Source organism: Anolis carolinensis, chromosome 5 (genome assembly GCF_035594765.1).
Source record: "Anolis carolinensis isolate JA03-04 chromosome 5, rAnoCar3.1.pri, whole genome shotgun sequence".
In the NCBI taxonomy this organism is placed as follows: domain Eukaryota; kingdom Metazoa; phylum Chordata; class Lepidosauria; order Squamata; family Dactyloidae; genus Anolis; species Anolis carolinensis.
Window position 1 is genome coordinate 177274616 of NC_085845.1, and position 25628 is coordinate 177300243.

A 25628-nucleotide genomic window follows, 5' to 3' on the forward strand; every position below is an offset into this window, starting at 1 on the left:
TGAAGCTGAACAAAAGCTACATAATAGATAATAGGGATTCCAATAAACTACATGGTGGTGGTAGTTCTTGTAGTAGTAATAATGATGATGGTACTTACTTGCGGAACACTTTCATCCCTTTTAGTCATGTTACTTTTCTACGACGATTGAATAACAATAAATGATAAAATAACTTAATTGGCAAGAATAAAGGAGAACACAAGTAAGAATTAAAGAAGTACCCTGCTGAATCAAAATAAAATCCTATCATATCCAGCATACTTCTTCCTACAGTGGCTGATCATATGCCTGTGGGAATACTACAGTATTATTTTTCAGCAACAACATTGATTCTTCCACTGATCCCCAAGGTGCCATACTACCATGATTAGTCATAGCAGCTGCTTTTATAATCCATGAATGTGTGTAGTCCAGTGAATGTGAATGTGTGTAGTCCAGCTTGGTTGGTGGCCATTAATGCACCTTTTTAGGTATCCCAGTTACCTAAAGTACTGTCCCTTTTCTTTCCTAAAATTCCCAGGATTCGGCTTCATGGAGTGACTATGGGTTCTGGTGTTATGTCAAAGGAAGAAATACTTCTTCAAATTTCTTCATCCCAGTACATAATATCTCCTTCAATTTTTTTTCTTTCTAATGTTATAAACTTCCCTTGTTATCACTGTATGTTAAGTTTTGAATTGTAAACCCTTTGAAGCAGGAGTGTCATGATATTGATAATATTGTATTGTATTTCTCTTGTTAATTCTAGCATCATTTATAACATAATGGGAAAACTGTCTTTCAACCATGATATGCCTTTTCAGAGGGCGGCAATTAATAGTATCAATGAGAAGTGCGGATCCCTTTCTAGCCTGTGGCTTACCTGCTTTTGTGCACAACATTGCAGGAGTTGCAAACCAGAGTCAGTCATAACAACATCCATACAGGATACACGTGGCATTGTGCGATGGAGACTGTCACCAAAGTTGATGGTCCAGCTGCAGTGCTGGTTTTCCTCCTTTGTACAATAAAGTTCATAGATGCCTCTTTAAGTATGATAATAAAATGCAGGTAGAATTTGGAGAAATGCAGCAAAATCTTGATGTGATGTTCCATTGTTGATATAGTTGAATATGGAAAAGACAGCTTGTCCTTGCCTTAGGCAATAAAATGTTTGAGGCTTTGACTTTCATATCCTTCATTATTCAGTAAAAATCTGAGACAAGCATTAAGACAGTTACTCCGAGCATATAGTGTACTGCCCTTCAAAAAGCATGCTACTATGCCCTTTTAGAAAAGTGTATAAGTACCACAAATGGGGTACTTACTTAAATAAAGCCTGCAATAGATAATGGGAACTTGGACAAATAATGAGGCCAATACATCAGTTTGTTGTTGTGTATCTTAAAGTAGTTTCCAACTTAAAGCAATCCTAAGGTGACCAGATAATCATAGAATCATAGAGTTGGAAGAGACCACATGAGCCATGTAATCCAACCCCCTGCCATACAGGAAAAGCACAATCAAAGTACCCCTGACTGATTGCAGTCCAGCCTCTGTTTAAAAGCTTCCAAGGAAGGAGGTTCCACCACACTCCGAGGTAGAGAGTTCCACTGCTGAACAGCTCTTACAGTCAGGAAGATCTTCCTAATGTTCAGATGGAGTCCCCTTTCCTGTAATTTGAACCCATTGCTCTGAGTCCTAGTCTCCAGGGCAGCAGAAAAAAGAAGCCTGCTCCCTCTTGCTGGTAACACCCTTTCAGATATTTATACATGGCTATCATGTCTCCTCTCAACCTTTCCTTCTGCAGGCTAAATATACCCAGTTCTTTAAGACACTCCTCATAGGGCACGGTCTTCAGAGTTGCATTCCTCTGGACACCTTCCAGCTTGTCAATGTCTTTTTAAACTTTGGTGTGCAGAATTGGACACAGTATTCCGGGTGGGTTTTGACCAAAGCAGAATAGCAGCATGACTTCCCTCAGTCTAGACACTGTACTTCTGTTGGTGCAGCCCAAAACCCCATTGGCTTTTTTAGCTGTTGCGTCACACTGTTGGCTCATATTCAACTTGTCCATAAACTTGTCCATAAAGACTCCAAGATCTTTTTCACATGGACTGTTGTTGAGCCAAGCATCACGCAGTCTGTATCTTTGCATTTCATTTTTTCTGCCTACAATGCCATGTGTATCCTTTATGGATACCTTACATTTGTCCTTGTTGAAATTCATTTTGTTAATTTTGGCCCAGAGCTCTAATCTGTTAAGGTCATTTTGAATTCTGATCATGTCCTCTGGATCCTTCGTAATTTGGTGTTATCGGCAAACTTGATAAGCATGCCCTCTAAGCCTTCATCCAAGTCATTAATAAAGATGTAGATATAAGATAAGATAATGAAACCTGTAAGAAATTTATTCTGTAGTATGACCAGTTATTTATTCAGTGGTAGAGTCAGTTCATATGACTTTGGGTAAAATAATTTACCTTGAATTTCATTCAGAATTCTTTCAGTGTGTTCCATTGACAGGATGGGAAACTCTCTGGTATTGATTTCCCTCCACACTCCAACATTTTTCTCTGGAAATTGGAGGACTTGCTATTTCTGGCAAGATATAGGGGGGTAGGAACATGAGCAGGCCCTTCTTACAGTGAGGGAACTGAATAGTTTGGGGGAGAAAACATGTAAAGTAAAGTTTGGGGAAATAGGGCATGTCTCTTATACCCAGGTACTTGATCTGCAAGTATTTAATTAATACTTGTCATACAATGGCTGCTATAGTAAATTGTTGGGATATGAAAGGCTTCCCATTTAGGTTATATATCATATGGCTAAAAGCATTTTTGCCTTCTATAGTATTTTGTAATTTTCTCTCATGATATTTTTGCATGCATTTTAGTACCAGCCTATCTTTCTGCATCAGTATTATCCTAAGAGACGTTGTTAAGGAAATGTGCAGCTTGTATCTTCCAATGTTTTAGAAAGAAAATGAAGACACGTACTCAACACAATCCACCACTTGCAGTAAAACTGGCACTGGGGAACCCTAAATTAAAGTTTGCATTTGTGTCTGTCTGCAGGGAGAGGAAAAACCCAAGGAAAGGATTGGGTTTTTTATATCAATGAAACAAGAAGATTAGGAATCACTAAAAAACAAGCTTTGTCGGAAAAGGGTTGTATACTTTAATCCTGACACAACCAAAGGTTTACTCCTTTTACAGGAATGTAAACTTAACAGTCAAACCTTGGATCTGCTCAAATCTAGTTCAGTTAATCTGTTTCACAACTTATTTTGAAAGGAGTTTGGATAGATCACAGGAATTTTGATTTAATTTTAACATTTGCATTTTTTGAAGGAGAATATATTTTGCAACTAATCAGGAATGAAAAATGGGCATACTTGTTTTCATTTGCATGCTTTTCTTCTGCTTTTCATAATTCCCAGATTATTTATATCACAGTTTGCTGAAGTTTGGATTCAAGACACAAAGTGAAACAATTGTTTTATGTTCAGTTCTTTATTTTTCAATTTATTGGCAATTTGGCATGTTACCTTACTACAACCTAGACAAAATTTGACTCATAATCATAAGAGGATTTATTGCAAAGTTACATTTCAGTGCTTTTCAAAATGCTCATTGTCCAATATGTAGTGATGAGTAAAGTTACCCCTATAATAATTTGATTTTCATTGAGAGTCATATAATATAAAATGAACATAAATGAAAGTGTCATTACAAAACTTTGAAATGTCTTCAAATATTTGGATATGAACATCAAGGTAAAGTGTTCTGTCCCGTGCATCACAGTGTCAAGCACCATGGTATAGTCCTTCTCAGAAGATGTTTACTTCTTGGGAGGAGAGCAATAACCAATCTTGATAAAATAGGCTGAGCGAAGGAAGATAGATGCTTTTGGACTGTGGTATTGGAGGAAAATTCTGAGAGTGCCTTGGACCATAAAAAAATCAAAATTCCATACTCCAGGAAATAAAGCCCGACTGCTCATTGGAGGGAAGGATATTAGAGGCGAAGATGAATTACTTTGGCCACATCATTGGAAGACACAAAAGCTTGGAGAAGATCATGATGCTGGGGAAAATGGAAGGAAAAAGAAAGAGAGGCCGACCAAGGGCAAGATGGATGGATGGTATCCTTGAAGTGACTGGCTTGACCTTGAAGGAGCGGGGGGGTGGGGGTGGCGATGGCCGACAGGGAGCTCTGGTGTAGGCTGGTCCATGAGGTCCCAAAGAGTCAGAAGCAACTGAATGAATAAACAAGAAAATAGATAGGAATAGATAATAGAAGCAGCTCTAGAATAAGAAATGCACAAAGCATCACAGGTCTCAGTATGATGGTATACTGTATGGAGTGAATAATAGGCCAATGATTTTGCATTCATTGGAAGTAGTCCAGTGTTTTCCAGTCTCCTGTTGTATTATTGTTATGTTAATTTAGGGAAAATTTATGGGTAGCATTGCAGTTAGCTAAGTATTGGGAGGTAAGTATAAATTAAGTGACTAAAATATAAATTAATTTGTGATTGATCTTAATTTAGGAAAATATTAAATTTTGTTGGATAGCACTAAAGACTCAGCAAGCATCCAAAAACACCCAACTTTCTGGATTTTAATTATGATTTAACTAATTTTAGCTTTCAGCAGCGACGTTAATAATATTCTTTAATCTTTGCAAAAACCTTGTCAGAGGCCTCACTGTTGAGCATGTGGATTTGGGCCAGAAACAAAGATTTTCTAAGGCTACCTAATGAGGTTTTGGCACAAAGAGATTCTAAAAACAGTCATTCTACACAATGCTACACAAAATCTTTGGTTTTTTATGATAAAATGTATTCCAGCATCAAATGGTTGGGAATGGAACCCACCGAATCAGTCCTCATAAACTCCATTTCATATTGTTTGATCTGACAATGATTGATAGATGCAATATTGCAAAACTGGCAGGATACTGGAGAGATGGAAGTGGCATCTTGTTAGAAGGCCTTTTGCTTTTAGGCTTACAGATTTTTCTGCCATACATGAGAGAAATTGCACAAATCTCCTTACTACAGAATACCAGGAGTTATCCTTTGGTAATTGGGTACCTACTTAGAGTGAAGGGTCCCTAGCAGGGTGATAACATAGCTTTTGTTTTGCTGATTTAAAATAAAAAATATGGTGCCTAGGTGATAAAAATGGCTTTAAATTATTACGGTAGCGATGGTAGCCATCACCCTTCAAGCTGCTGGAGTTGGAAACACACAGCATTCTCTGCTTTGGTCTAATTGACCTGTGCAGAACAGTCGACATGTTGAGTTTCATTTTTTATTAATGAAATAAATCCCCTAAAGCACAGTGAAGTTCTTGAGATAGGTTGGCAGAGAAATCTAAGGAGCAGAACGAATTTTTAAAAAGCAGAGTCACTTTTTATCTATAACTACCATGTCCCTAAGCTCTGTGCTTGAACATGAATTACATGAGACCTCCATGCTTCTACAACATTGCTATTTATTTGTTAGATAACTCTTCCCTGAGTAGATTTGATCTTGCTAATTCACTTGACCCTTTTGTATCTTCCCTTCACCCTGTGTGTTTATTTTTTGGCAAGCACTTTGCTTTCCTCCTGCCTGGGAGAAAAGGGAAATGATGCTGTTATACTATCATTGGTAGATGAAAGGATCCACAACTGGGGGCCAGATGTGCAAGGGAAAAAACATCCTTTGATTTCTTCCTACCTCCAGTCTTTCTCTACCAGCACAACAGATGGGGACAAATCCCTTTCGCCCATGCATTCTGCTATTTGTCATCTTGAATCTAGCCTAAATTATACTCAGCATGGCCTGGGAAAAGAAAGAACCTTGTGAGGAAAAATACTATTCTTACAGAAAATATTGTAGGCATTCTTGGAAGGAAATGTTATTGTGACCCCTGAATGCTAGAAAGTCAAAGAAAACAAAACAAAAATAACTGTAATATATGAGTTAGCAGTATGAAATGAAGAGAATTAATTTGCTCCTTTAGCATACCTTTTTATTTCTGACCTGTTTCAAAGTAAATATCATAAACTGATTTTTTTTAATAGCAGACTTTATTTTTGGTATGCAAACCCTTCAAGGACTGATTGTTTTAAACTGAATTAAGAGTGGCAATCCCTTATACATTCCGTTAAAGACTACTATAATTGAATTCCCATGCCATTGTGCAAAATAAAATAACATTCTGAACTTATTTTAGCTCATCTTAGGCCATATAATTTGCAATTTTGCATTTCTGAACTTTGTTTTTGGTCCCCTTCCAGGATTTGCCTCTTACCTGCCCTTATTGATAATCACCGAATATCTTTGGTTGCCACCATAATATGCCTTCCTGAAAGAAGAATAGGGAAAATAGAATGGATATCACACCACACAACCATATGAAAGAAGTATTTGTTAGATTTTTCTATATTTCCCCAAAATGTAATCTTAAAATTTATTTTACACATCTTACGGAAAGGGCTAAAATCGGTGGCATGTGCCGGTTTAGCCCAGGTCACCCACAGAGCCCGCTGGTTCCCATCAAATGATGCCGGCGGGGCTCTGTGGGTGAAGGAGGGCGGAGCCGGCACATGCCACTGCTATGGCAACACAGGAGGCTTCCTGTGTTGCCATTGGAATCCATGGGGGAAACCGTGCACTCCACGCATGCTCCACACTTCCCCCAATGGGATTGCTCTCAGCGTGAGCTGGGCGATGTGGGGCATGGGACACTGGGTTCCTCACGCCCCCTGATGAAGCAGAGCGAGTCTGGAGGCCATGTGACAAGGTTGTTAGATTTATTTATTTATTTATTTATTTACAGTATTTATATTCTGCCCTTCTCACCCCGAAGGGGACTCAGGGCAGATCACATTATACACACATAGGGCAAACATTCAATGCCCATATACACATAGAACCGAGACCAAGACAGATGCAGAGGCAATTTAACCTTCTCCTGAGGGGATGTTCGATTCTGGCCACAGGGGGAAGCAGCTGCTTCATCATCCACTCTGACGGCACTTCCTCATTCCAGGTCGTAAATTAGTTAAACATGCCTCCCCACTTTTATAAGTGGTACCTTATTTCCTACTTGATAGATGCAACTATCTTCCGGGTTGCTAGGTCAGCAACGAGCAGGGGCTATTTTTTATTTTTTATTGACGGGTGCTCACCCCACCACGGGCTGGCCTCGAACTCATGACCTCATGGTCAGAGTGATTTATTGCAGCTGCTCAACAGCCTGCGCCACAGCACAGCCCCATGTCTAGATAATTTAGACATCTAAGAAGGTGGGTTAAGGAAAGTCTGCTGGATTTCTCCCAATACATTTTATTCTTGTAACCATAATCTTTACCATCTGGATGCAATCCACAGTAGGCAGGAGAACTATTGATATATCTAATCTGTACCTGTGATGGGATGATGCCATTTCAAAGTGACCTTGAGCTTCAGCTAATCCTTTATCCATTATGCTGTTGGCCATAAATGTGCAGGTAACCCCTGGTGGCAATAAAGCTCTTTTTTCCAAACTAATATTTTAGAGGGCTGGTTTGAACAAGAACAATTGTGCCAGCTGAAAAAGAGGTTGCTGAGAATTTAATCACAACATACTTTGAACAAATTTTAATTTCCTTTTTCAACCTCTTGCAACAAGAAAGGAAATAGTATAACAATTGAGGTATTGTGGGATGAATTATAACCAGATTTATTGTTTGTAAAGTTGTCTTTGGAATATACCATTTTTTCCCCCAAAGACTTTTTTGGCCTCCTTCTGTGGCAATAACTCGGAGTTCTCAGCATTCTCTTTGCCACTAGCTTTTTGTACACACAGGCACACCCACCACACAAAGCTTTAATTATTGTCAAGCTCATGACCTAATGTTTCTCTCAACATACATGCATTTTTTTGCCTAGAAAGAAGAAACTATCACGTTAAATGGCACTTGCTCTTAAATGAGATATGGAGTTCTTAGAAGGATTGTGCACTAGAGGTGGCTCTGTGTTCCTATGAAAAGAGTTTTTCATTCAGAATTGCTTTTTCCTAGTAGTAGTGTTGATACCCATTACGTTTTCTTTTTTCAGAACTTGAAGAAGTTACTTTTTTTGAGTATAACTCAAATATCCTTGCTGAGCTAGGGATTCTGGGATTTGTACTATTAAAAAGGAAAATTTCCAAGCTGTAGTTTTTTTCCAGGTATGTTTTGTCCTAATTGAAGTGCTGGCCATCAGCTCCTTTGTATTGCTTCTTGGTTATTTTCATGGTGTGTTCAATTTCTCTCTTTTGTGATACACTAATGACGATGTTAAGTGAGTGAAGGCCTATCAGCGATTCCTCTAGACAGCTCTGCCTGCATGACAGGCTGCCATTTGTGAGGACCTTTTTTGTTCAGCAGGTTGTAGGCTGTTATCAATCCCCCAAATGAGGATTTTAAAAAAGTAAACCCTGTGACACCATCTGAAGAGGTTTGCTGAAAACAGACAATATTTCCATTTTGAAATTTTGTTTTTCAGCTATGTGCAGAACAGCTTGTGGAGGGTGCTTACATGTATCTATTAACTAATATAGTGTTTCGATTCATTCTCGTGTGCACTTTGTCCTAGGGGAAATTCACATTCCCTTAAAAGTCTTTACAAGAGAGTTGAGGAAAGAACCTCTCCCTGGTAGTTTGCTGCCTGTGGCATAAGATAAGATGGTGATGCCTTCTATCTTGCCCCCATAGTGATTTTTTCCAACTGTTTGTGTACAAGAAACTAACTTAGATCGCCAGTTAAATCTTCCTTTAATGCTGTTGATAGGACATTTTCTTCTACCACATCCAAGAACATCAGGCTTGCTTTGTGGGCTGATGGCAAACCACTGATGACTTCTGTGCTGCGGGGCAATAAATCTGTCCCAGGTCTTGATTTGAACTTTAATGTTTTCCTAGGCACTGAATCAATTTTGGGAAAAACCTAAAAATCTGAGCTAAAACTCACATCACATTCACGCAGAAACACACACACATGCAAGCACACAACTAACACAGAACCTACTAGGCACAGTAATACTCTTGCTACCCATCTTTCCGCTCTACCACAACATCTTCATCCTACGGTGGCTGCGCCATTATGAGTGAAAAAGAGAAAGGAATTAGAAAAGGCCAAACAGCAGCTTCTTTTTATTGTAGCTTTGTGTTGGGATAATTTTGCTGGAACCCTATTGTATGTATTGTTAAAACATCTTCCCAAACTTGATGACTCTCCGCCTCTCTCAGATACACACAATAGCTTGAACAAAAAGAGCAAACACATATGTAATAGCAAACCACTTGTTTACCTTAACAGGCCATTGGTTCCAAATATGCACATTTAACTAGAAATAAATCTATTTCACAATATTTTTTTTTCATGTTTTCATGATGGAGTAGGAGTTGTTGTTTTAAATCTAGCCATCCACCACTAGAGCCTGAAGGTCTTTGCTCTACATGTTTTCATTACAGCCTGTGCTTTCTCTGCATTCTTTGTTCATTTCAGGGGTCATTCTGCTGCTTTTGGATAAATTGCGCAAGATGAAATGGGAGCAGATGTGGAGGCTCACAGCTGAAAGGGAGCTAATGAGCATGCTCTCCACCTCATTGGCTGACCAGGTGAGTGTGTACTTCCAGGGTAATGGCATAAAGATTGCTTTTGAGAGTAAAGAGGTGGAGGGAATGACAGGAGATTTAAACATACAAATTAGTGAACAAGCATACATTTTTCAGAATGGCATTTTCTTTCCTGGGTGCCCTACCTTTTCCTTCTGGTAAGATGTGTGCATTCTTGAAACAAATGACTAGGCCGTCCTGGAAATACCATTTCCTTCTCAACTGGCTTTGTCATTTGCAGTTCAGGAAACAGTTGTGATTTCATTTAACTCCAGCTACTGCAATCGCCTTGCTCCCCTCCATAGCTTGCCATACGATCTGAACACCTCTCAGACATTAAGGATATTATGCTCACTGCACAGCTGGGAGTTAGAGCAGACTCATTGCCCCCATTTTGTGGGAGAGATACAAAGATAGAAAGTAATTAATGTCTTGCTTCAAAACTCATCGAAGTCTATTTTGAAACTCCTGCCAAGTTTGGCTGTAATTCCAAATCCATTTCTTTCAAAACAGTATGTTTTAAGCTACTGGGACAACCCTGAAGTGCATACAATTTCAGGAGTACAGACTTGGGATTCACTTGGGAGAGAAAAGAGATTATGCTATTTTTCTGCATTCCACTTTTTTCTTTTGCTGAAAAATATTCGGCCTGAATTACAATATGGCTCCTTGTAATGCATCAAACATTGGGGCTGAAACACATGCTTTCTCTGAAATATGTAGAATTCCATAGGCCCTAAAGAAAATGACTAGCATGTTTATGTGTTTTCTGAGAATTAGTAATAATAATTGAAATCCCTTTCACAACAATCCCCACCAAGTAACCCCAGCTATTTAAGCAAACTGCAAATATTTTTTGCAGTTATGGTTTCTAGATGAATACACTGTACTTTGTGTGTGTGTTAGCACTTGGAAAATGGTCTCGATGATGTTGACAGTTGGAGCAAACTCCAACAAATAGATTCTGTCCCTTATTGTACTTCAACCACTTTCCTTTTCTTACATTGAGATTATCTTTTTATAGGGAAGGTATATGCATGATCGTACCTGAAGAATAGGTAGATATCCTTTATTGCGAATGCATAATGTAGTCTGCAGCAAGGGCATACAATGGACTTTACTTAGACATTTAAAGCCCTGCATTTCTACCCTTTACTGTAGCCAGGGAAGTTTATAACACAGATTAAATGAAAATAAAACAATTTTAAAGTTAGAGGACAATTTTTAAAAAAGAATTAAACTAACTTATTCAAATAAATAGTAAATTAAACAGTTTAGAAATATTGAAAACACAAGAAGAAGGAAAATAATACATCTTTCTTTAAAATGCCATACACTTCTACAATTCATGTTATATAAAACTAAATGTGTACATTTTCAGTGTTTTCCTGTATACATTGATATTTGTTTTAAGAAGAGAAATATCACTGTGGGGTGTGAAGCTTTAGTTAAGTTCCTGAGATTGTTGGCGATGAAGGTGCAGTTCAGAAATTTAGAAAATAAGTAAAGTTCCTGTATGTAGCCAATTTTATCAACAGCCAAAAAGGAAAGACATGTACTGTTATTTTATATTCAGAGTCTTTCTTCAAAATGCAGTTGTCAAGAGCAAGTTCTTTAAATCAATAACAAGGTTTTAGTTCAAACCCAGTGTTAGCTATCAGAGTGACAACACTTTTATCTATAGCCAGACTCTGAATTTCAGTTTATGGATAAGATTTGATGGTTTACTATTTCTGTTGTATCTATGAAAGACTAAAGAGAGTCCAGAAACCATGATGGCTTTTCTACAAAAGTGAATAATTGTGTTTTCCCTTGTCTACCAGGATATCTTCAATGCAGTTATCAAGCAAAACCCATTTCTTGTGTACCAGCTTCCTTGTTTCTGGAATGTGCAGCTTTCAGACCATACTCGCTCTGAGCAGTGCTACCGAGATGTGTCTGATCTAAAGGTAATGTTGAACTGAACTGTTAATGATTTATTAGGCCTATATGTAGTTGAGAATGAAATTTACATAAAATAATTTACAGGGGCAACATTTTATGAACTATGCATGCTTTGTTTTTTTTTCCGGTGAGATAATCAAAGAGAAGAAAAGTAGTATGTGTTCCTAACAGTGCACTTGGGGACCCATGAAAATATTAATAATCCAACCTAGAGCCAAACACACTGAAGACAGATGCTTCAGCGCCCAGACTGTCTTCTCATTTATCCTCATGTTCATGGCATAAAGCATCGGGAATGCCTCTTACACAAACTGGAGAAAAGAAAACATCATTTTTAAAGAATTGCCAGCACATTGCATTTTTATTTGCAGAGCAAATTGTGAATAATAAAAATGCCAACGCTTAACAGTTAGCACATTTATAATTTGGCTCTTGACGTTTACACATGCCGTTCCATGCATGTTTACTCAGAAAGAAGTCCCACTGTGTTTAGTAGAACATACCCCCAGGTAAGTCTATGTAGGTTACAGACAATCTGTTAAATATAGTTGCACATAGGAGATTTAACTGAACTGTCTTGATCTTGATTTAACTGAACTGTCTTGATCACCTTTAGGCTATCCTGTTAGAGGCTATTGTACTTCTGCCTTCTGGGATTGGTTATAGAGGTTTAACTATTATACATTTAATAGCAATAAGTACATTTAAATAAAATATACTTAGCAACAATAGTGGCTTTCTGTGATAGAACTGACTTGCTCTCAGACATATTTTCAGGCATTTTAACAACTAGCGATAAGAGTATGGCATGCACTTGGACTCTTCATATGCAAAGAAATGCTGTGTGATACAAATAATTATAAAATGTATTGCTTCTGGAAAAAAATAAACAATTCTCCAACTAGCCTTCTAAACACAGGTATCTGTGCAGGATATTTTTGTATACAGGCAAACACAGAGACCCTTGCTTGTGCAAAATAAGTGCATATTTCATACAGCTAAAATTATTTTACGTTCCATTTATTCTTTTTGGGACTGGAAGTCAGATTCCTCTTTGTTTGTAAAATGAGCTAGTGGCATAGCTCTGCAATTGAGTGTCTATCTCTATCCTGACACCAGTGTAGAGAATTATGTATTACATAACTACATTGGTTGTGTTTGAAACCAAAGGTTCATAACCTGAGATGGGTCCAGGAGGTCCATACACCAGAAAACATACACAGATTTTTATCCAATTGGCTTTCTGAAATTTTTTTGAAATTATATTTAAGTGTATTGGGGAAGAAAGGGTAGTGTAAAGCTTTCATCAGATTCTTAGAAGGGTGCATGACCCTGAAAAGGCCAGGAGCCACTGCTTTGAAAGCTTGTTGTAGAACAGATACCAGTTATTCTTATATGTAAAACAGATATGAACATTTGTGGATCAATGTTGGCTAACTCTACGAACTATCTAGCCCAACATAGTCTTCATACGGTGGCTAACTAGATGGCTATGGGAATCCCACATTTGGGACATGAGTGGAATTAGCACACTCTTGGTACAGAAAGAAGGGAGGAAGAGAAGGATAGGAAAGGAAGGCACACTTTCCACTATCTACTTTATGATCCAGTGTAGTGCTTTGAGTGTTGAACTAGTCCTCTTTGGAAACTCACTGAATAACCGTGGGCAAGTTATTTTAGCTTCTTGGTCATTTTGGTTTCTGTCTTCTGTAATTTATAGAGTTCTGCAATGTGTATTAAATATGGTGATCAGCATGATCACACAATGAATTTGTATAAGTGCAGCAAGATGTTGAAAGTATCATCAGAATAAATGCCCATTTCATTATTCACTCTTAACTCATAGCCATTTTTGATTTAAGAAGTGGTCCTGGTAAAGGCCTTTTGGTCAATGACCTTCTACTACATGGTTTCTCTTCAGTCATAGTTTTGCCTTCTTTAAACTGGTTTATCCATCTTCATACATTATGATCATCGATTAGCACCTCATCATACACATTTCTAGGCATTTTGTGGATATCAGTAGAATCACACCCTCCTTTGGTCAAGTACTTAATGACTGCTCATGTTTATACCAGAATCGGTGTATTTTGTGGCAGATATGCATGTCAGGCACAAAAATCTATATTCTGCATAGGAAAACCATAGGTAAAGGTAAAGGTTTCCCCTGACGTTAAGTCCAGTCCTGACCGACTCTGGGGGTTGATGCTCATCTCCATTTCTAAGCCGAAGAGCCGGCGTTGTCCATAGACACCTCCAATGTCATGTGGCCGGCATGACTGCATGGAGCGCCGTTACCTTCCCGCCGGAGCGGTACCTATTGATCTACCCACATTTGAATGTTTTCGAACTGCTAGGTTGGCAGGAGCTGGAGCTAACAGCGGGCACTCATTCTGGCCCCAGGATTTGAACCTGGGACCTTTTGGTCTGTAAGTTCAGCAGCTTAGCACTTTAACACACTGTGCCACCAGGGGCCCCAGGAAAACATACATATTTCAAACAAATGAACTTTCCATAATGAAATCCAAAAATGAGAATAGTACTTTAAAATTGTGCATACTCCCCTACATTCTTTTGAAGGGGAGAAATCATTTGAAATTATGTATACTTGCATGTGAGAATGAAGTAAATGATGATTTACATCCCTGTTACCTCATGACTGCTGGAATAATATTTCTTTCTAGAGTGACCTCACTTTTACACCTGTCATTAAAAATTCTGTCATTAAAACTGGTTGCATAAATAGTATATATGTGTGGCCTTTAGGTTGGAAACCTGCAGCTGATGTATTTAGTGCAGTCTGGAGTTTTAAAATGAAGTAAAAACTTGGAAATTAGGCATTTACTATGACATTTAAAATAAATGGTATGATAAAGTGTATTTGGCACATTCTGTATTTCGTACTGAATAAGACTGAAGTGAAGAATAATGTAGCAGAAGCCTCCAGGGAGGGGAAAAGAAAAAGATAAATTGTACATGTTGGTGTTAGACAATTAAGAAGAATGGTGTGGAAAGAAGGAAACGCAGAAGAATTTTAAATTCCAAGCAAGGTTGAACCAGACCTCAGTACTCCTCAAATCAAATGAAACCACATTGTTCCTGACAAATGGAAAAGGCACCAATTTAACTCCATGTGATCACAAAATCACCAGAATTTAAGGATTTGTTATCTTTACAGTGGTTCAACTCTGACTTTCAAACTTAGAGAGTACTGTTCAATTGTGAATGTAGTTTTTCCACTTTATTTGAAAGGCTGGCTTATGAGCAGATGACTTTACTACATAGGTAAGATAGGCCACCAGTATAATAATAATAATAATAATAATAATAATAATAATAATAATAATAATAATAATAATAATCTTTATTTATACCCCGCCACCATCTCCCCGTGAGGACTCGGGGCGGCTCACAACGTTACAAAAGTAACAGCGCAAATACATTAAACAATATACACAGTTTAAAACACAAGAAGATGATGAAGTATGAACAGGACTCTTCCCTTATTTGCAGTTGGGTTAAAAGAGTACTATTGTGTATGTTCAGTAACAATCCTAGGAATAAATGGTTAAGAATTACAGCCACCTTTTCTTCCAAAGAATTTGTGAAGGTGTACCCTAAAGGCATCAGATCCAACCAGAGAGCTAGCTCTGTTTGCTATTTGGATAGGAGACCATCAACAAATACTAGGTGTTGTAGGCTAAATGATTATCCCACTACATTTGCAGGTTAAGCATTCATGGGTTTGATTTTAATGGATTACTGTATTTTTCACTGTCTGCTGCTATCCTGTATGTGATCAAAACAATATATTCTCTCTAGGTATTTCTCGGTCAACCAGCATGATTCTGTGGTCAACTTCTCCTAGGATAATCATGTTGGAGGACCTAGAAATGCCTAGAAATATTTCAGGTAAACAAAAAGAGCATTTGCATTTTATATTTATATTTATGGTTTCTCTTTCCTTATTTACATTCTAATAGCTTGGCATTTCTCCCAGACTGGGGCCAAAACCCATATTATACCGATTTCGAATGATACAGACACATACTCTGACAGATTTAATTGCTTGCATTAGTACTTACGATATATATCTCATACTCTATAGATTAAAGTAAGTTACATTCTGTACTCTAAACTTGTGTGTTCAAGTCACAAAGTTGGCATTTGAACAATGTGACCTGTAACTGGCTGAATACACAACTCTCCCCACAGTTTGGAGAATGTGTCTTGTCAGATTTCTTGATCATGAGGAAGTTTGCAAATGAGCCACTGAGCATGCTTACAAACCAATTTAGGTGACCATGCTCAAATTGACATCCTCAGATCTTGATGTAAGAAGATTTTGGAGGAAGGACTTGTGTGCTTGCTCTTACCACCACCACCACCACCAGACTTTTAATTCTTGTATGTAAAAAGGGTACGCATAGAGTAAAGATAGATGAAGGGCAGGGGTCAGAGTCATGATGTTGAACCAAATTGTATATCAGTCGAGCCAAAGATTTTAAAAGCTGATGGTACGTGTATACATGATTTTCATGCCTGGGGTAGGTCATATGTGTGGAGTACATCTGTATTTAGGGTTCTATGTCTACAATAGATCTCTTTTAATCTTAGAGACTACTCCTTAGAATAATTAATTGTTTTGAACCATAACTCTCAAAATCCTCCCATCAGCATTGACCTGTTGACTAGGATAGTCTGAGAACTGTAGTACTAGCCCTGTAAAAGGTGTGCTTGGGTTAGGCTCTTTACTTTGCATACAATATGAGTGAAGAATTTTCAATTAATAGCATTTTACAAAGACCACAAAGCAACTGAAATCTTATACAGCAACTTAATAAATTGTGATTTCCCCAATAATGAATTGTGGCCTCACTGAATGAATCAGGCAGAAAAAATTGCTGGTTGTCAAGGATACAACAGATATTTTGGACATTGAAAAGCATGGGAGAAGACATAGTTTTGTTTTGAGGGCAGAGCAAGAATTGATAGTTCAATGGAAATTCATTCAGCATTAGTTTTGTTTGTTTTTTTAAACACACACAAAGAGAAATTTCCCCCAAATGTGTCATCTGCCTTTTCTGATCACTTTGAGCATAATCTGCATTGAACCAACAGATGCTTGGATAGTGATCCTAATCAAATATTTCCTTATAAAAAATGAACTAGGTGGATATGAGTCACCCTGTCTTTCTCAACTATGTTTTTCAAACTAGAAAACCCTCTGAAGCTTGTCTGCTAATATTTGCATTATTTCAGGGCCTTAACCCAAAAGAGTCATTTCAAATTCGCCTCAAACATTTTTCACCTGCTGTGCCTCTTACAAGTCCATTTGTAACTCAAGACTGAAATTACGCAGTTCAGTGGTGTCCTGCAAGCCCTAAAGCCCAATGAAAGAGTCATGTCAGTCCTTTAAAAAAACAGGATGTACATGTGGTCATGTATCATCTTGAACTATATGTTGGGACTGCCTGACATCTGATATATATGCTAGCATTTCTATGCTTGCATTCTTGTATACAAATATTTATCCCTAGAAAGGGGTTTAGATAACTGCTGTTGTCCGCATACCAGGTAAATTATGACTTGTGGCCATTTTCTTGGGCATCCTCTCTAGTGAACCAATCACTTATCCAAAGGTCTCAGCACAATGGGGAAAGGGTTGACCCACCTATAACTCTGGAAAATTTTCCTATGCTTTCATCGAAGGGGTCCTATGAAGTTATGCTAATCAAAGTGATGTTCCGTGGGCTGATGCTACTCCTTGAATGTCTCTGGCACATTGATGGTGGAACAACAGTTCCCCCAAATCAGATAGTGAAAGAAGCACTGCTATAAAAGAACAACCTAAATCTTTCGCACTTACTTATAAGGAGCTACATGTTTTCATGTTCCTTATTAAAAGATACAGAAAATACTTCTTAATTATTGTCCTTAAACTATTTTTGTTTCAAAGTCAATCTATTGTGATGGTAGCTTCTCCTTCATGAAGTCCCTTCAGGTTGTGGAATATTTGTCTGTATACTGGAACCATGGTGTGGGTCCTTCCCACCTTGTATTGGGATGGCAATAAAAATGGAGAGACTGAGTAATAAGTCCCACTTCTGCAACAGTGGGTTTTATTCACATGTACACACTCTTTCTCAGCGATTGTGTCATAGGAAATACAATCATAAACAGACGTATATGAATAGGATCTTTCTGAAGGAAAATGCAACACAGCTTTTCCTGAAGATTGAATCATACATTCATAGCCCAAGGAGAGCAGCATCCCCATCTTGTAATCCCATGTCATTCCAGGAATGAATGAAAAATGATCCCTCATATCTGTGGAGGATACTTTCCAAGATCATCCACACATACCTGAAACACTGGTGCAGGTGATCACCTGCATATTTTCGTGAACACATCTTCCCCTATGAACCTACATGAGCTCTAAGATCTGCTGGGGAGGCCCTCCTCTCGGTCCCACCTCCATCACAAGTGCGGTTGGTGGAGATGAGAGAGAGGGCCTTCTTGATGGTGGCCCCCAGGCTCTGGTACTCCCTTCCAAAGGAGATTAGGGGCCGGGCTGTGGCGCAGCTGGCTAGTAACCAGCTGCTATAAATCACTACTGACCGAGAGGTCATGAGTTCGGAGCCCGGGTCGGGTTAAGCCTCCGACCATTAAAAATAGCCCCGGCTTGCTGTTGACCTATGCAGCCCCGAAAGACAGTTGCATCTGTCAAATAGGAAACATTTAGGTACGCTTTATGCAGGAGGCTAATTTAACTAATTTACAACACCATAAAACTGCCAGCAAAACACGAGGAAAAGAATGAGGAAGAACAGCCACCAAGTGGACGGTGAAGCAACAGCTCCCCCAGTGGCCGGAATCGTGAAGCTGGAAAGATGTTAAAATGCCTCTGTGACTGTCTAAACTGAATGTTGTTTGTCTGTTGGCATTGAATGTTTGCCATATATGTGTTCATTGTAATCCGCCCTGAGTCCCCTTCAGGGTGAGAAGGGCGGAATATAAATACTGTAAATAAATAAATAAATAAATTGGATTAGCTCCCACCCTGGATTACTTCCGGAAGAATGTGAAAAAGTGGATGTTCACAGGTGCCTCTCATAACTGTTAATTAATTGTCCATGCACTTTACCTAGGCCTTGGTCATTCCATGCACTTTATTAGTTGCTCCCATCCCTAGTCACCGAAGAATATGCATTTTCAAGTTTCCAATTCACCTTAAAATGGCCCCTGTCCTATGGTGCTTGACTACTGATTGGGATTACCATCTATGTTTTAAGATACTTTACCTTTTGTAAGATGTGTTATTATACTGTGATTTTATTGTGTTAAGTGTTGTTGTTGATGTAATACTGTTTTGGGATTGTCCCAGTGTAAGCCGCCCTGAGTCCTTCAGGAGATGGAGCGGGGTATAAATAAAGTTGTTGTTGTTGTTGTTGTTATTATTATTATTATTATTATTATTAACACTGGATAATAGAGAACCCTATAATTTGGCTAAACTGAAATCATGCCATAGAATTAGAGGACCTGGAGAAGTCCATAAATATTTCCAAGTTGGAATATTCTTTGGAGTAAGTAAAATTCTGGACATTTAATCCATGGATGAGAAGGCAGTACTGTATGTGAACAGATTATATAGCAAACTTGATGACATTGTGCCATCCCATGTGAATATTTATTCATACAAGTATGGAAGCATTAAATTATTCATGGCACAGAGAAAATGAAGAGGAAGAGATTTTTATCTCTCATAATACTAGATCCCCAGATCATCCAATCAAGCTGACTGATCAGACAGCTAGGGCGGGTAAAAAGCAGGATATAAATCCTTTTTCATGTAGCTCATAATTAAAATATGGAGTGTGCTAAAGCAAGATACAGTGATAGCCACCAACTTGAATGTTTTTAAAAGAGAATCAGAAAAATTCATAGATAATACTACCGTGTTATTTTGTCATGTCAGCAATATATTGCCTCCAGAATTGGAGGTTGTAATCTGTGGACCTCCAGTAGACATCATATAAGCCATTGTAAAAACAAAATGAGCATTGGATAAAATGGGCATTGTGCAGCTAGGTCCCAGTTAAACTCAACTATGGCTTCTCCTCATCATGAGTTGCCAGTCCTAATGTATACACAGGGCCAGCTCTCCCTAAGATTTGTCTGTACCATTTGAGACAGCAGTTTCTGGGCACATATATTGAATATAGAATCATGCTGTACAAAAAAAGCAATTTTCTATACCTCTAGAAAACTATCAATGAGTGGAATTAACCTCTTCCTGATATTGGAGAGAGGGAAAATATTTTATAAGAAAAATATATCGCTCATGCACTTGCAAGCTGAAGTAGAATAGTCCAAAAGCATGTTTGACTTCTCAGACGGTAATATGTACTACCTTTTATGAAAGCTTTATCAGATATATAACCCAGTTAAGCCAAAACCAGGATTATAAAATTATTTTGGTGGTTCATCAGCAATCAGGTACATAAGAGGTACACTACTTCTCATATTCCACATTCAATTTCAATATAAGAATACTGCAACACTTTAACTTGCAAATGAATCAGAAATTACTGCATGGGAGATAATATTCAACTAAATGATATGTAGAATTTGCAGTAAAAATTTTGTTATCAGCCCCATTATAATTACCTATTGGTGTTTTTAATGCAGTTTATATATCTATATATAAGTCTTTATGAAAATCTATATTGCATGCAATTCAAAAAAAGGCAAAAGAAAACAAGGCAAAAGAATGAATGCACATTTTCAGAAAGAAAATAAAAAACAAAGAATAAAATAGCAGTATTGTAAAAGGGCACCTTTTTTCTCAAATCAAGCAGCATGTGACCTTTAAGTTGTATTTGCCCTTTAAGACACTTAACATGAAAAATACAAATATGAATTAGGCATGCTTTTGATCTCCTTAAACAAAACAAGGAAGGAAAGCTCTGCTTTGTCTCAGTTTTGCTCTTATATTCTAACACAAGTAGACACTGGGCTTGTGTTTCTTTAGTAGTAAAATTGTCTCTTGGTAAATCACTTCTGAAAGAGAGCTGTTTCTAAAGCAGTTTGATAATGGCAGATGCATCTACTGGTGAAGGAAAAAATAGCAGTAACAGAAATCCCACTGGAAAACAAATCTCTAGGATTGCCTCGACTCTGGATCCCAGCCACTGAGTGGAACCTACGTGTTCTGCCTTTTGATCTCCATACAAGGAGCTAAAGAGCATTTTCGAGTATCTTTCTATGACCAAGTCACTTACTTTTTGCATATCCAAACTAAATACAGCAGGCACGAATTGTAGCAGTTTTTTTTATCCCTGTTGCTGTCCTCTTTTGTCCTGCAATTTTACTTGTGACTAAGACATATACAAACTGCCCTAAATACCCTAAAAGCATCAGATCCTGTTGGATCTGGGCAGCTAAACAGGATTTGTACTTGAATGGGAGGCTGCCATCTAATATCAGGTGCTCTAGGCCATATTTCAAGGAAGAAATTGGCAAAACCATATCTGAGCATTGCTTACCCAAGAGAATCCTGTGAAATTCATGAAGTCACCATAAGTTGACAGATGACTTGGAGGCACACGCAGAGACACATATAATATACATACTGCATTTGTGAAAACTGCTATTCTTTATATGTATTTTGACATATGGAATGCCATGGCTTGGGGGTTCTGTAGTTCTACATTTTTATTGTTCATTTGTTTCCTCCTATCTTTGAAACATATTGACATCTGCCCAATGCTTTGTGAAACCCAAAAGGGTATTCTGGGACCTCATCAATTCCATTTTCATTCAACCCATTCCAGGTTCTCTTGTCATCTGTTTTTATATATATTTCAGTTCTGATCAAATAATGAACATCAAGTCCTTCTGTACATGCATGAGCCTTTCTGTTCATAGCAGCCTAGAGAATCAAGATTGATGAATATAGTTGCCTAAAGCAGCCATGGTACTCCCTCAAATTTGAAAGATGCTATACTTTCAGTATCTATTTCAGAAACAATGGTTAGAATGACGTTTTGCCTCAGCATAGCATAAATATTCACATGTGGAGATGTTAGTCACACATGTAGCTATGTGTTCTACTTTATAGAAAATTCATCTATGGAAAGGGTTGTTGTGTGTCTTTCGGGCTGTGTGGCCATGTTCCAGAAGCATTCTCTCCTGACGTTTCGCCCACATCTATGGCAGGCATCCTCAGAGGTTGTGAGGTACCTCACAACCTCTGAGGATGCCTGCCATAGATGTGGGCGAAACGTCAGGAGAGAATGCTTCTGGAACATGGCCACACAGCCCGAAAGACACACAACAACCCTGTGATCCTGGCCATGAAAGCCTTCGACAACACATCTATGGAAAGGCTAATCAAATGATATCCTTGTTTGACCCCATCCTCTAAAGGCAAACCATAAGAGGGAAGAGCAGAGGCCTTGCAATAGCAGCAGTTAGCAGACACAGCATGTATACAAGTCACCTAAGACCTCATCTTACCCCGCTCCCTCCCATCTTCTGGGGTGGCTAGCTATCCCACATGCTTACTGTACCTTTCCCTCTTTCTCCCGCATTATGCTGCTTGGAGTAGAATAACACCGACTCCTGAAGTTGGTCTTCGGGCTCCGTTTCCATATGCTCAAGAAATGGAGCACCACAGAATCCCACAGGAACTTCCTTACATCAAGTGATGGCCTCCCTAGAACTCCCATGTCCTAAGCATATGGATGGAAACAGAGCCCAAAGACTGTCTGATGAGGTCCCTCATCATAGTCCTCCTCACCGTGAGGAAGAAGTAAATTAGTAATTTAAATTATAGTGATTAAATCTAGTGAATTATCGCATGCAAGTTTTATTTTGATACTCATCCTCTTTTTGATAATGCATTTCTTCTTTTGACAATGCATAAGAGGCCAACCAAAACCTGGATTCATTTCCTGCATTAAACCTAGTGAGTACCTATAACAGGAAACTGGTCATTAAGATGATTGGTTTTGGGGATATTTATAAATATGAAATGGCACAATTCAGACATCCAGACTGACAATTTGTGACTGACAGAGAGAATACATAAAAAAAGAAAATTATCCTAATGTTTGGAGGACAGTAGTCTGAAATGATAACAATTTATGTACTTATTCGCTGCCTTCTCTTTCTTTGTTCTAATCTATTAAAATTGTTCATTTTTAGTTGATTAATAATTCCCATCTCCTGCCATTTAGACAAAATCACTTACATCCCACTAAAACTGTTTAGCTGGAGCTTTAGTGCCTCTCACAGCTTTGATTAACTTATTTTTCAGCTTTCTGCTCTTGAAAGGCAACTTCATTTCAGTCATGCTTTAGCACTCTGTGTCTTAGCTTTTATGCAAGGGGGTAAAATGAAGGTCAGTCTGTTTGTGTACATGAGAATCTCATTGAAGGCTTCTAACGTTGCTCAGACTAGATACAAACAGTACATTAATGCATAAATGTCACTTTGCACAACACAGAAACATGGTATTTCAGGAAGATAAAACTAGACACTTCACATAAATAACTGAACCATCAATTTCTATAAACAGTGATTATTTTAGTCAATATCGTGTTCTGCCTTTTTGAGGTAACCATTCATCTAAAGACTGATTCCAAGCAGTTTGACTAATTTCATTGATTTCAGAATTTAACTGCTGTTTCTATTTATGTAGTTCTTTTTATTTCTGAACAGTTGGTTTTATTTTCAGTTCCTAATTGGCTTTGGATAATCCTAACATATTTGTTATCCTTACCTAAAGAAAATGTTTTCATATTTTTATCAAGAGTGCCAAGGCCATGTTTATAAAGCTCTATCATGGCACAGCAGCCACTGTTTATTCAGTACTTGTCAATCAAAAACACAGAAAATCTTTGCAGCCCAGAGTACCACTAACCCTCCACATAATGTCTTCCACGGGTACATAGCGCTAATAAATAAGAGGTACTGTAGGCTGTGTTTCAGAGAGAGGAATGGCAAAACTACCTCTGAATATTCTTTATCTAAGAAAACACTGTAAAGTTTTTGAGGTTTCCATACGCTGTAACAATACACACAAGCATCCAGACTTCTAGTTTGGAAGTGTTTTCAACAAATCACCTTCTCCTCCAGCCTGAAACATGCATATATGAACCTTTCTGAAAGTTGTAAAAGTTAATGCATGAAACAGAGAGGTCCATTGCCCTTTCCCTCATCAGTTGGGAGAAAAGCCTGAAAACTTCAGGTAGCTCCATTGGAGCTACCCAAAAGACGAATTCTCACCATGGTGGTGAGGAAGCTAGAATACAACACTTCCTCATGACTTCAACCATAGATAGGGCGGGGCCTCAGCCTGTATCATCTGATGGGGTGCATCTAGATCTGTCACCGAAGAGGAGCCCTAGCATGGTAAGGGGCAAAAAAAAACCAGTGTAATGAAGTGGTGAGTAAGTAGGGTATTTGTAACTCAAGGACTACCTGTACTGTTCTCTGCTTCTTTGAAGAAAAGATAACTGAGGAAGACCTTAAATGACACTTTCCAATTCAAAACCAATTTCCAATTCAAGCAATGAGAGAATGGAGAAGGAAGGGATATTAATATTATTGTAAAAGCAGAAACAACAACATGGCTGTGTAATTATAGTGTTCAAATGATGCTGGGCTTTCATGGTTCTGTATAGCTTCATATTCCTTCTTCCTTTTCTTTACTAGGTGATCCATTGGAACTCGCCAAAAAAGCTGAGGGTAAAGAACAAGCACGTTGAGTTTTTCCGCAACCTCTACCTTACATTTCTAGAATATGATGGGAATCTACTGAGGCGAGAGCTCTTTGGTTGCCCCAGTGAGGCTGATGTCAACAGTGAAAATGTAAGTGGAAAGCATGTAGTTTAATGTTGGTGTTGTTTTTGTTTTCCACAGACATGGAAAACAAGTTGGAGAGACTTTCTGTGCAGAAAGTAAAAATATAATTCTTGCAGATAAATAAACAGCATTGGAATACATGATCTATGAGCAGCACACTTGTCATTAAATTCAGCAGCAACTGAATATTGGAGGGGGGGGGGGAAGAGACCATAAAGATATTAGAATGCAATAGCAGATGTCCACACAACCCCCCACCACCACCACCACCACCAACGCCATTTTAGTCAACATTCAAAGATTAAGAAAGCAATGGGGAAAACAATCTGTAGCTAGAGATCAACAGTATATTTATGAGAAAGAAGCAATTTGTTACCACATGCCTGGGGACTGCATGCTGTCCAGAGACCAAATGATGCTTTCTTCTACCAAAACCTAACCCAGCAAAGAAAATATGTATATAGGAAGTCTTCCAAATTTCACTACAGCAGCAGCTACTGGTACACATCACACTCAGTGATGTCTACAGAGCTGGATTTCAAATCTCAGTGAGTGCACTTCTTTTGAAAGGAATTAGTCTGTGCTTTGGATACCATTAGAAAATGGAAGGAAGACTGTTTGTGAGCTATAAAGATATTGCCTTCCTTAAAGTAACAAGCAGAAAGGGAAAGTTTTGTATTTTTCCTCTACTCTTTCAACCACCTTCCAGCAGCTGCCATGAAGTATATTACTCTTCCATACTAGGACAGCATAATTAAGTTAATAAACCCATAGTCAATTAAAGAATTAATTTTAATGAGTGCAACTAATGCTAATTTAGCTTATAATAATTATATCGTAAATGTGATAAATTGATTAAATATTTAATAATACTTTAACAAGCAACAAAAAAGCATATCATTTTAAAATAACATAAAGAAGACCAAATTGCAAACTTCAAGTACTGATAAGGAGCTTCTAGCCACTCCAGAGTTTTCCACCTCATTTTTAGATGCCAGATGTTCTGAACAAGGACACAGTGCTTACGAGAATCAAGAAGACTGATTTTGCAGATAATGAATCTTAATTAAACAACAGGGGAAAAGAATCTGTGGCCCTTCGAATGTTGCCAGACTACCCTCATAAAATTTCCATCTCCCTTCACATTGCATATGTCGATCATCATGGTTGATGGAAATTGGAGTTGAAGAA

The 25628-nt window shown here is 38.2% G+C and overlaps 1 protein-coding gene across 1 annotated transcript in view; it reads left to right on the forward strand.

Annotated features, from left to right (window-relative positions):
• large1 (LARGE xylosyl- and glucuronyltransferase 1) overlaps positions 1 to 25628 on the forward strand; it is a 370540-nt gene that overhangs the window by 291307 nt on the left and 53605 nt on the right. Inside the window, exons 8-10 of the mRNA XM_003220873.3 lie at positions 9508 to 9620; positions 11441 to 11566; positions 24288 to 24443. Of these exons, the coding sequence (XP_003220921.2) occupies positions 9508 to 9620; positions 11441 to 11566; positions 24288 to 24443 (395 nt within the window). The remainder of the gene's footprint in view (positions 1 to 9507; positions 9621 to 11440; positions 11567 to 24287; positions 24444 to 25628) is intronic.